The sequence below is a fragment of the Camelina sativa genome, chromosome 13 (genome assembly GCF_000633955.1).
Source record: "Camelina sativa cultivar DH55 chromosome 13, Cs, whole genome shotgun sequence".
NCBI lineage: Eukaryota > Viridiplantae > Streptophyta > Magnoliopsida > Brassicales > Brassicaceae > Camelina > Camelina sativa.
The window spans coordinates 10621175-10631161 of record NC_025697.1 but is presented as its reverse complement, the minus strand read 5'-3'; the positions used below and the strand labels follow the sequence as shown (position 1 = coordinate 10631161).

Below are 9987 nucleotides of genomic sequence, written 5' to 3'. Positions count from 1 at the left end.
AAGCTTTCTTTCAAACAAACACCATTTCAATTGAATCCGAATTGCAATAGAAACAAAGAACAGTGATCACTGAATAATTTAATTAGTTGTGAAATTCTCGAAATGTACAATACCATTTTGGTGCCGTACTCAATGGCTTGTTCAGTGTGGAAGGTCCCGTTCTTTCCGGTGATACCTTGGCAGATGACACGTGTGTTTTTGTCGACAAAGACAGCCGCAGGAGGCGGATGAGTCGTACCGAAGGAGCGAGACTGAGTCAATGAAGTGAGAGAGCTGCATGACGGAACCACCACCAACTCTGAGCTCCCGCCACCGCCGGAGCAACGGCGAAGAGATCCGAGAAGTCTCGTCACCTGCCTAGACATGGCTGTTTCAAAATGATCTTCAATTCTTAAACCTACGATCTCAACTGAACCCTATGGACGAAGAATGAAGCCAAAGATTTTGGGCCTAATTGAATGATCCATGTTAAGGCCCATTTGGATTTGAGACTTTTTTTATATTTTTTCCCTTATTGTAAAAAACATTTCGATAATTCACTAATCCTCAGCCTTAAAATAATCTACAAATTTTTATTTATTTTTGGTTATTTTTTCAATAACTTGTACCCTCTCTAACTCCTCCCACCTTACGAAACAGAGGAGGGAAACAAACAAAATGACACCGACGATTCTTACTCCGACGAATCTTCCTCCGTCGACAGCTACATGGCCATGTACTACCACATCTCAGAAGCTCATCACCTTTAGATCACCTTTCAAGGTCAAGTGTAGAGCCACTTCTTCTTCATCATCGTCTTCTATCACAGACTTTGATCTTTATGACCTTTTGGGTGTTGACCGGGGTTCTGATACTGCTCAGATCAAATCAGCGTATCGTGCGCTGCAGAAACGTTGTCATCCTGATATCGCAGGAGATCCAGGTCATGACATGGCCATCATCCTTAACGAAGCTTACCAGCTTCTCTCTGATCCGATCGCACGCCACGCCTATGACAAGGTTAGTCTATTGGTTCTTGATCTTGTAGTCTCTCTGTCAAGACCACAACACCAAGTAATATATGAATTTTTGTTTCTTGTTGTAGGAGCAAGCAAAACTTGAAGAACTTAGAGGCTATACAGGGAAACCGATCTACTCGGTTTGGTGTGGTTCAGAAACTGAGCAACGAGCTACGTTTGTGGATGAGGTTAAGTGCGTTGGTTGCTTGAAGTGTGCTTTATGTGCTGAGAAAACTTTTGCCATCGAAACGGCTTATGGGCGAGCGAGGGTTGTTGCTCAATGGGCTGATCCTGAATCCAAAATCATAGAAGCCATCGAAGCTTGCCCAGTAGACTGCATTTCGTGAGCACATAACTAGTATCTGTAGATATAGTTTGGTTTCAATTTCTATTCCCTTTATGGAAAGTATGATTCTGTATGAAATGTGCAGAATAGTGGAGAGATCTGACCTTGCTCCATTGGAGTTTCTTATGTCAAAGCAACCACGAGGCAACGTGAGGATTGGGGTTGGAAACACCGTTGGGGAACGTGTCTCCAATATATTTGTTGATGTCAAGAAGTTTCAGGAAAGATACGCCAAAACTATGAGCAGAAAAACAAAAGAGCGCTCCCAGGTGAGTTATGCATAGTCAATAAAGCCAAGTTATAATAAACTTACCCTGGCAGATACCAAGTAGTTGTTTTGGGATGCTTTTGCAGACAGACGTAAGAATAAGTGCAATAGAGGCAATTAGGTCTATCTCCAATTGGCTATACTGGAGATCATCACCGTACACGAAACCATTGAGTCCAGATTCAAACATGAGTCTAACTATTACCAAACGAAAAAAATCGGTTGATCCAGATATCAGAAAGCTTCAAGATGTTGTGGCAGCAATGAAAAAAGCAGAACAGAGCGGCAAAAGCAAACCAAAAGAACCAGCTTACATGCTTGGAGAAGATTACTGGACTCCATCAAACGCAGCTCTTCCCTCAACTGAAAACAACAACAATTCCAAGGCTAGCTCGATTCCTCGAGTGAGTACTCAAAAGAAAACTCCATTAGAAGAGAAACCAACTAGTAGAAGAGAATATAGAAGACAGTTCAAGATACAGAAGTTCCCACTTGGGACAGCCATAGTAGCAGTATTCTTGATTCAGTATCAAGCAAGTTACAAAGCCGCCTCTGAGCTCAACGATCATATCGGCGGCTCGCTTGCTCTATCCATAGTTAACAGCCCATGGCAGCAGCTTCTATTAGCAGGAGTCACTTGGTACTTCATTGGAGCAATGTTTCTCCAACTTGTGGAAGCTGTCCAATCCAAGCTAGAAGATAAAGATGCATAGGCTTGATAGATATAGTAATGTACAGCAATATCACTCATTAGACCATGTCATGTACTTGTTCACCTACAAATGTAACAGAACCGTAATGATTATACAATGCCTGATGAACATCATACATGGGCTAGGCCCACTTTATATTCTGTTAGGCCCAATCATTTCGTTCAAATATATCTCCACCGATCAAAGAGCTTCATCTTCATCTTCTCCACCGCCAAAAATGGCGTCATTATCATCGAGAAAGTCGAGACACGAAAGCGAGTTCCAAATCCAAAAAACGCAGCTCTTCTCGTCATTGACATGCAGAATCACTTCTCCTCAATGGCCAAAACCATCCTCAACAAAGCTCTCACCACCATCGACTTATGCCGACGAGCTTCGATCCCTGTCTTCTTCACGCGCCACAACCACAAGTCCCCGACCGACCACGGCATGCTCGGAGAGTGGTGGGACGAGGATCTAGTCCTCGACGGAACCTCGGATTCCGAGATCATCCCGGAGTTACACTCCCAAATAGTACTCACCAAACCAGACGAGATCGTGGAGAAGAGCACGTACAGCGCGTTTCACAACACGCGGCTACAGGAAAAGCTGGAAAAGATCGGGGTGAAGGAGGTGATCGTGGTTGGAGTGATGACGAACCTGTGCTGTGAGACAACGGCTCGTGACGCGTTCGTTAGGGGATATAGAGTTTTTTTCTCTACGGACGCGACTGCGACGGTTAATAAAGAGCTTCACGAGGCTACGCTGATGAATCTCGCTTATGGATTCGCTTATCTCGTCGACTGCGATGAACTCCGGCGAGGTCTGTCTACTCAGTAGTTGATAAATGATAACTACGTCTACGTATATTGAGGATAAGTCTCTAATTTGAGATAAGGTTTAGGGGTTTTTGTGATAAGGCTTATAAGCCTAAGTTTGTGTTGTCCGTGNACGCGCCACAACCACAAGTCCCCAACCGACCACGGCATGCTCGGAGAGTGGTGGGACGAGGATCTAGTCCTCGACGGAACCTCGGATTCCGAGATCATCCCGGAGTTACACTCCCAAATAGTACTCACCAAACCAGACGAGATCGTGGAGAAGAGCACGTACAGCGCGTTTCACAACACGCGGCTACAGGAAAAGCTGGAAAAGATCGGGGTGAAGGAGGTGATCGTGGTTGGAGTGATGACGAACCTGTGCTGTGAGACAACGGCTCGTGACGCGTTCGTTAGGGGATATAGAGTTTTTTTCTCTACGGACGCGACTGCGACGGTTAATAAAGAGCTTCACGAGGCTACGCTGATGAATCTCGCTTATGGCTTCGCTTATCTCGTCGATTGCGATGAACTCCAGCGAGGTCTGCCTACTCAGTAGTTGATTAATGATAACAACACCTTTTGTTGTAGTTCTGTTTTTAAGTATAGTTCTGTTGTGTTTTCGCCCGCATGGCTGTGGTCTAGTGTAGTCTCGTGAAGCGCTTCATAACAATAGTTCTGTTGTGTAGTTGAATACTTTAATAAACAATGATACACTTACATAGGTTCTTTGTTAATATATATTTCCCACCTTTCTAATTAAAGTAGCTTCTCTAAATTTGTGTGGTTTTGATGACTATAGTGTATAACGAGGACAACAAAATGTAAAACGTGATAAGCCATATATACAATTCTAATGGCTTCTTTTGGTCAAATCTGTTTTTTATTTTTGTTTCTTAAGAATTATGTAGAGATAATCAAATCTTTGGGGCTAGAGAAAATATCAAAAAGGAAAAGTAGGAAGTTTCTTATTGCCTAGGAAATGATGAACGAGCTGAAGAGCTTCTCTAGGTTTGAATGTTGGAACTTGGTGTCCGGCTCCTCTTATCGTCACATACGTTAACCCATCGTATTCCACCGTCCACCCGCCGACCTAACCGGCAAATGAAAGAAAAATTATTTCTAGAGTCAATCACACACTAGCTTACTCGGAAGAAATTTCAAAGTTTGTGATTTGGAACCAAACCTGTAGTTTGGTGTACCAAGGTGTCCAGTCTTGAACTATCTTAAGACCAAGCTTCTTTAACGAGTATCTGGTTGCTGTCACAGGGATTCGTCCGTCTGTATCCCCACTTTTTTTACCAAACAATATTTAAACCGGTTATGGCTTGTGTTTAAACTTTTTACATCAAAAAATGCCAAGGAGTAGGTGTTAATGTGTGTTATATACCTGAAAACCCATACGCGTAATCCTGCTGAAACAAGTTTTCTTAAGGTAGGAAGCATAGAAGCGGGAGCGTCAGACCAAAATGAGATAGTGTCGCTGCACATACATAGCAAACCATGCATTGGTTTAGTTTAGCTTTGAACATGGTTTACCAATCATTTATACTCTTCTTAAACTATGATAGTGAAGAGTAGCATTAATATGTAGGTGTGACAATTCTTAAACTGAACTGAAGAGTAGTACAATGATTCAATTAAACCAAAACTATATGTGCTATTTTCTTATATTATTGTATGAAAAACCAAACATCGTAACACATTACCTGCAATGAGTCCAAGGGTAAGGGATGTTGGTGACATTAGCGTGAAGTGCCTCCTGAACATCTCTCCTGTTCATATACTTTTCTGTATACTCCGATAGACATGGGTCATACCCTGCCGCCATCCTCCTCCATCCCTCCTGTATATATAGAATCAACTTTAACCGGTTAGTCAAATCCAGTTACGAAATAATATTTTTCTAGTGAAAAAGATGAAATATATTTACATTTTGAGAGATGAGACGGGGTCGGAAGGTGTTCCGAGCAGCGGGTAGGGGGCGAGTTCCGGCCACTGAATGGGAAGTAGAGGAGTTGGTGGAGGTGGGCACACACTTGGGAGAGTAGAGACTGTACATGTCAAGGATCTTGTAAACATCAAAATACTCATCTAAAGCCGCATTGCATTCCTTAGACACATGTTCTAGTTTGAAATCGCAGTGTTGGTTCACTTTCTCGTACAGTGCATCTGATATCACCGCGTGATCATACGCGTAATCTATCATCCCCTTTTGATCAGTTTCGTCGTCCAGCAACGCGTTTCCTATCTGTATATACAATTATCAAATTCATCATCACCTCCTCAACCAATACCACTAGATATTAATTACCTCTACTACTTAATTATTGATTGGTTTAAGATAATCACTGACCATTAAACCCTTGAGATTAATGAAATCTTTCTTGGACGCAATCTTGTTTTGATTGTAGATGAGCTCCGAAAGTTGAGGAACGTAATGGCCTAATTAATTCCATGCAAAACACATATATAATTCAATGTTTTTTTTGTTTTTTTGTTTTTTTTTTTGTGTAATAATCACATATGTAGAAACGATGTCGTGGTGAATTTCTAACTTTAAAAATAATTAATTTACCGGCGTAGCTTTCTCCGGCGATGAAAAAGTCGTGTGACTTGTACTGAGGGAATCTCTTGAACCAGTTGACGAGGAAGTTGTGCGAGTCACTCGCTGGTTAATCATTACACAATCTTTAAATTACTTATTAATTACAAGCAAAACAAGTCCATTAGTAAAACTAGTACTATATGGTACCTGTGACAGTGTCACCGAGTTGACTTATATCACGGCTTGTGTTAGAGTAGGAGAAACCAACTCCAACCGGCGATTCCAAGAATAACAAATTCGCCGCTACATATCATATCCCAAAGTATTAATTCAATTTGTAATGATAAATCTTTGACAAAAGGTAAAATAAATAAATAAAAAATTTGGTAATGAGAAAATTTGAATTTTGCGATGTAGCTATGGTCCTTTATGGATTTCTAGCTAGTCTACCTTTGTTCCAGCTGTATGGATTCAGCTTGAGGTTAGGCTGACTGGAATTTTGAGGGAAGAATGGTCCGAGTTCTTCTGATGCTCCAAATCCGACTGATGAACATCCCGGTCCTGTATTTACAGTTTTCACCATCGTATCGTATTAATTTACTATAGCTAATTAAAACATATTTTACTATACATTATTTTGTATTATTCGGAACCACCAAATTTAACTTAAGTCAAGTTATAGTAGGCCTAGTCCTTCACTCTATGTATGTTACTTTCTTATTCACAATTATTATTGCATATAGGGTCCATTAAATTTAAGATGGTTTGTTGCTTATAATGATAAACTTGCCTTTATGAAGAAACACACAAATAAAAACAAACTCGAGAAACTTTTAGGGCGAGCGTACGTGCATGGACCATGTGTAATGTTTTGGAATAATTATGAATTATGGACCGAAGGACCGTTTCTAAGTTTCATGGAATTGACTTTTCTTGATAGGTAGATAATAGTATATAGATGCATAACTTTTGTGTCACTGTGCCTTAGTAGTAAAGTAAAGGGGCATGCGCCCACGGGAGCCTATATAAAAGCCTAAATATATGGAGAAACATGTATATATATAACGTCGACATAAATGTTATATCCATGAATTCATCACATGCATATGAAATCAACTAATGTATTAAATGTTTTATGAACTTTTTTCATCCAAATTTGGATTTCTTACCTTGGTTATATATGAAGAAAATTTTCTAAACATAGAAAAACAGAGCATGATGAAACGTTTGGATAGCAAATATCGTATAGATGGATGCATAATGAAGCATCGTGAAGAAATGAAAGCAAAATTCGTTATAAAGTAAATTCCTCCTTTTTTTTTTGTTAATCTATAAAGGGAAATGTAATTATTAATAATATATAGCGAAATGAGTCTAGAAGAAAAAGGCTAGCAAATATAGGATCATGTAACAAGCATGTGGAATCATTACAAGCTTCCAAAATTCATTGAAGTTTAACCAATTCAAAACCAAAATTCATCATGATGGTGATGATGATAACTACTAACCACACATACGTTTCTTTGATTTTGACATGCTGCCAAATGAGATACATCTTACTATTAGGAAGGTTCACCTAATATTCTCCCCGGTTACCTTTTTTTGTCTCCATGCATACAAAAAGGACTACATACATTCCTATTTCTTTTTGGGTTATTTTATTCCCACGTTAAAAATTATTTTACATTATATATATACACTCATTAAAAAAAGTATGTGTATTTCTTCATCTAAAACAATCAGAGATAAATCTAATTATCTGATACATAGTTTTGTCTATTAAATAGTAATAGTCTAATAAAATCCCTATACTGATCGATGTCACGGATATATAAAGTTCACTTTCACCAAACACAAGGTTGTAAATTTAAAAGCTAAGTTAACATATTTCCTATTTTTTGGGAGGTCTTGGTCAAGAAAACTCGTTACCACAGAAAAAAAACTTATGAAAGTTTCTAAATTCAAAACTAAAATGCGAATATATAGGTTGGGCAAGGATCAAATATTTATTTCGAAATTAATATTTTTTTTTTTGAATAAAATGTAAAATTTATTCGAAAAAAACGTTTTACATCAGACAAACAATCAGCCTTTGTCTAAAATCTTTGGTCAAGCAGTATGTCTATCGAAATGAAATTACATAACAGAGGGATTTCGAAATCAATATCGAGTAGATGAAATGCACACGAAGCATGATACACCTTAACCTTATTATATTTTTCTTGGTGTGGGTTTTTAATACTTTCACTATGAGTTTTTAACACTAAGTAACCTACACGATTAACCGAGAGACGTATATAGAAGATAGAATGAGTGGATGTGAGTTTAGTTTAGTTTTACCTCCATTGAGCCAAAGAAGGAGAGGCTTTTTGCTTGGATTATGAGTTGCTTCAAAGAACCAATAGAACAATGCTCTTCCATGTGTTTCATTAACCGTTACATAACCGGCGTATTGCCGGAATTTCACCGGCGGCTGTCCCGGAAGCTCCTTGACTCGATCAGCTCGTTGTGCCGCCAAAACCCTAGACCGGAAACAACCATTGTCGCCGTCGTTGTCACTGCACAGCTTTTCTGCTGATGATGATGATGAGCTAAGAAGAGAGGACACAAGAAAGAGGACAAGAACAGAGAACACAACACTATGAGAACCCATTTCTTTTTTATTATTATTGTGGAAATTGTGAAGTGACTGTGTAATCTTATATAATGTGGTGAGAGAGAGAGAGAGAAAGAGAGAATGTATTAGAGACAGATAAGAACACTCTGTAGTCTCACTGGGTGGTAACCATATTCATAAGATAAGACACATAAAAAAAAATCAAAATCTTGATAAAGTAAGAAGATTTCAATTTTTCTTCTTTTTAATTAATGATAATATGCACTTTCTGTTTGACTGTTTTATATATATATATATATATATATATAAAAGTTTGTTAAAATCTGAGTTTCCCTTATTTGTATGCATTTCTTTTTTTGTTTTACATTGGAGGTGAAATATAATATCTACATACGCAACTTGTGCACTGTCTTTAATATCGTTTCTATTCGGAATTTTATGATAGTTCATATTGCGTTGTAACCATTTTCATAAGACGGAAGACGTACAAAAAAATCAAAATTGATATTATTAACAATAGTAGCAATTTCTTTTATAAAAATAGAAAGGTTTGTTGGAAATTGAGTTTCCTTTTTAATGGGCAAATTATCCTTTTTTGTTAGACTAGATATATATAATAGAAAATACCTATATATACAAGACGCAATTGTGATATGGTTCCAAATAATATCGTTCCTGAGCGAGTATAAATTTTATGATTGATATAATATATATTAAAAAATGTTGAGAAAATTAGAGATAATGAAGTGATTGGTCAATGGATTGGAATAGAAGGATCCAAATAAAAAGCAGAGGAGAAGCTAACGATAGTGACGGTTCATAAGATTAGAGAGATTTTGACCAAACACTGTTTTACTTCTCTCTCTCTCATGTTCCTCCCCTCCCCCCCCCCCCCCCCCCCCCCCCNCTCTTTTTTGGTTAGACTAGATATATAAATAGAAAATACCTATATATACACAGACGCAACTTGTGATATGGTTCCAAATAGTATCGTTTCTGAGCGAGTATAAATTTTATGATTGATATAATAAACACAAAAAGAAGAAGATAATATATATTAAAAAAATGTTAAGAAAATTAGAGATAATGAAGTGATTGGTCAATGGATTGGAATAGAAGGATCCAAAAAAAAGCAGAGGAGAAGCTAACGATAGTGACGGTTCATAAGATTAGAGAGATTTTGACCAAACACTGTTTTACTTCTCTCTCTCTCTCCCCTTGAAATTAGCAACGATCGATCTACATAACATATTTTTTTTATAATGTGGGAATGGTGATGTATGTGCAAAGTAAATACCTGTCATCTAACAAAACAGAATGTTACGGCTTTGGTTGCGTAATAAAAGATTCAGTTTCTGTTTATATACGTCATACATGTGTATCTACGTCTCCATGTACTCATTTCATACCCTATTACACATTTATGAAGTCACGAGGCATTTATGTGAATGTGAAATGTTTTACCATTCAAATTTTACATTTTTTGCTTGTTTTTTTTAACTCTAAAATTATATTCCCTCCGTTTCAATTTAGTTGTCGTTCTAGGACTTAATTTTTGTTTCATATTAGTTGTCGTTTTAAATTTTCAATGCAGATGTTTGATTAATATTTTAGTCTTATCCTTGCTGTTTTAAAGTTTCAACCAATGAAAAATTTATAAAATATATTAATAAAGGGCAAAACAGAAAATTTAATAGTTT

The 9987-nt window shown here is 37.8% G+C and overlaps 5 protein-coding genes across 5 annotated transcripts in view; 3 read left to right on the top strand and 2 right to left on the bottom strand.

Annotated features, from left to right (window-relative positions):
- LOC104736338 (succinate--CoA ligase [ADP-forming] subunit alpha-2, mitochondrial) overlaps positions 1 to 393 on the bottom strand; it is a 2313-nt gene extending 1920 nt beyond the window's left edge. Inside the window, exon 1 of the mRNA XM_010456304.2 lies at positions 114 to 393. Within this exon, the coding sequence (XP_010454606.1) occupies positions 114 to 365 (252 nt within the window). The 5' untranslated portion in view covers positions 366 to 393. The remainder of the gene's footprint in view (positions 1 to 113) is intronic.
- On the top strand, positions 581 to 2438 carry LOC104736336. The gene is made up of 4 exons (XM_010456302.2): positions 581 to 999; positions 1085 to 1341; positions 1430 to 1613; positions 1699 to 2438. The coding sequence occupies exons 1-4, from the start codon at positions 658 to 660 to the stop codon at positions 2323 to 2325; spliced, it is 1410 nt and encodes a 469-aa protein (XP_010454604.1). The 5' UTR covers positions 581 to 657; the 3' UTR covers positions 2326 to 2438.
- Positions 2407 to 3248, top strand: LOC104736337 (nicotinamidase 2-like). The gene has a single exon (XM_010456303.1). It carries the CDS (start codon positions 2422 to 2424, stop codon positions 3142 to 3144), a length of 723 nt encoding a protein of 240 aa, XP_010454605.1. The 5' UTR covers positions 2407 to 2421; the 3' UTR covers positions 3145 to 3248.
- LOC104738125 (nicotinamidase 2-like) lies at positions 3292 to 3681 on the top strand. Its single transcript, XM_019234544.1, has one exon. The coding sequence runs from the start codon at positions 3292 to 3294 to the stop codon at positions 3679 to 3681; it is 390 nt and encodes a 129-aa protein (XP_019090089.1).
- LOC104736335 (serine carboxypeptidase-like 34) lies at positions 3742 to 8475 on the bottom strand. The gene is made up of 10 exons (XM_010456301.2): positions 8011 to 8475; positions 6121 to 6231; positions 5878 to 5973; positions 5701 to 5793; positions 5479 to 5567; positions 5056 to 5373; positions 4832 to 4968; positions 4513 to 4605; positions 4309 to 4414; positions 3742 to 4215 (listed from the first exon to the last, which is right to left on the bottom strand). Exons 1-10 carry the CDS (start codon positions 8321 to 8323, stop codon positions 4066 to 4068), a joined length of 1506 nt encoding a protein of 501 aa, XP_010454603.1. The 5' UTR covers positions 8324 to 8475; the 3' UTR covers positions 3742 to 4065.

What these genes read in the sequence shown, in the direction of transcription:
- LOC104736336 (XM_010456302.2), top strand. Translation starts at nt 658, where the DNA reads ATGACACCGACGATTCTTACTCCGACGAATCTTCCTCCGTCGACAGCT. An exon ending in TGCCCAGTAGACTGCATTTC is followed by an intron (nt 1,342 to 1,429) that starts GTGAGCACATAA and finishes TGAAATGTGCAG; the next exon opens with AATAGTGGAGAGATCTGACC. An exon ending in AAACAAAAGAGCGCTCCCAG is followed by an intron (nt 1,614 to 1,698) that starts GTGAGTTATGCA and finishes ATGCTTTTGCAG; the next exon opens with ACAGACGTAAGAATAAGTGC.
- LOC104736337 (XM_010456303.1), top strand. Translation starts at nt 2,422, where the DNA reads ATGCCTGATGAACATCATACATGGGCTAGGCCCACTTTATATTCTGTT.
- LOC104738125 (XM_019234544.1), top strand. Translation starts at nt 3,292, where the DNA reads ATGCTCGGAGAGTGGTGGGACGAGGATCTAGTCCTCGACGGAACCTCG.
- LOC104736335 (XM_010456301.2), bottom strand. Translation starts at nt 8,323, where the DNA reads ATGGGTTCTCATAGTGTTGTGTTCTCTGTTCTTGTCCTCTTTCTTGTG. An exon ending in TACCCTTGGACTCATTGCAG is followed by an intron (nt 4,606 to 4,831) that starts GTAATGTGTTAC and finishes ATGTATGTGCAG; the next exon opens with CGACACTATCTCATTTTGGT. An exon ending in CTTGGTACACCAAACTACAG is followed by an intron (nt 4,216 to 4,308) that starts GTTTGGTTCCAA and finishes TTTGCCGGTTAG; the next exon opens with GTCGGCGGGTGGACGGTGGA.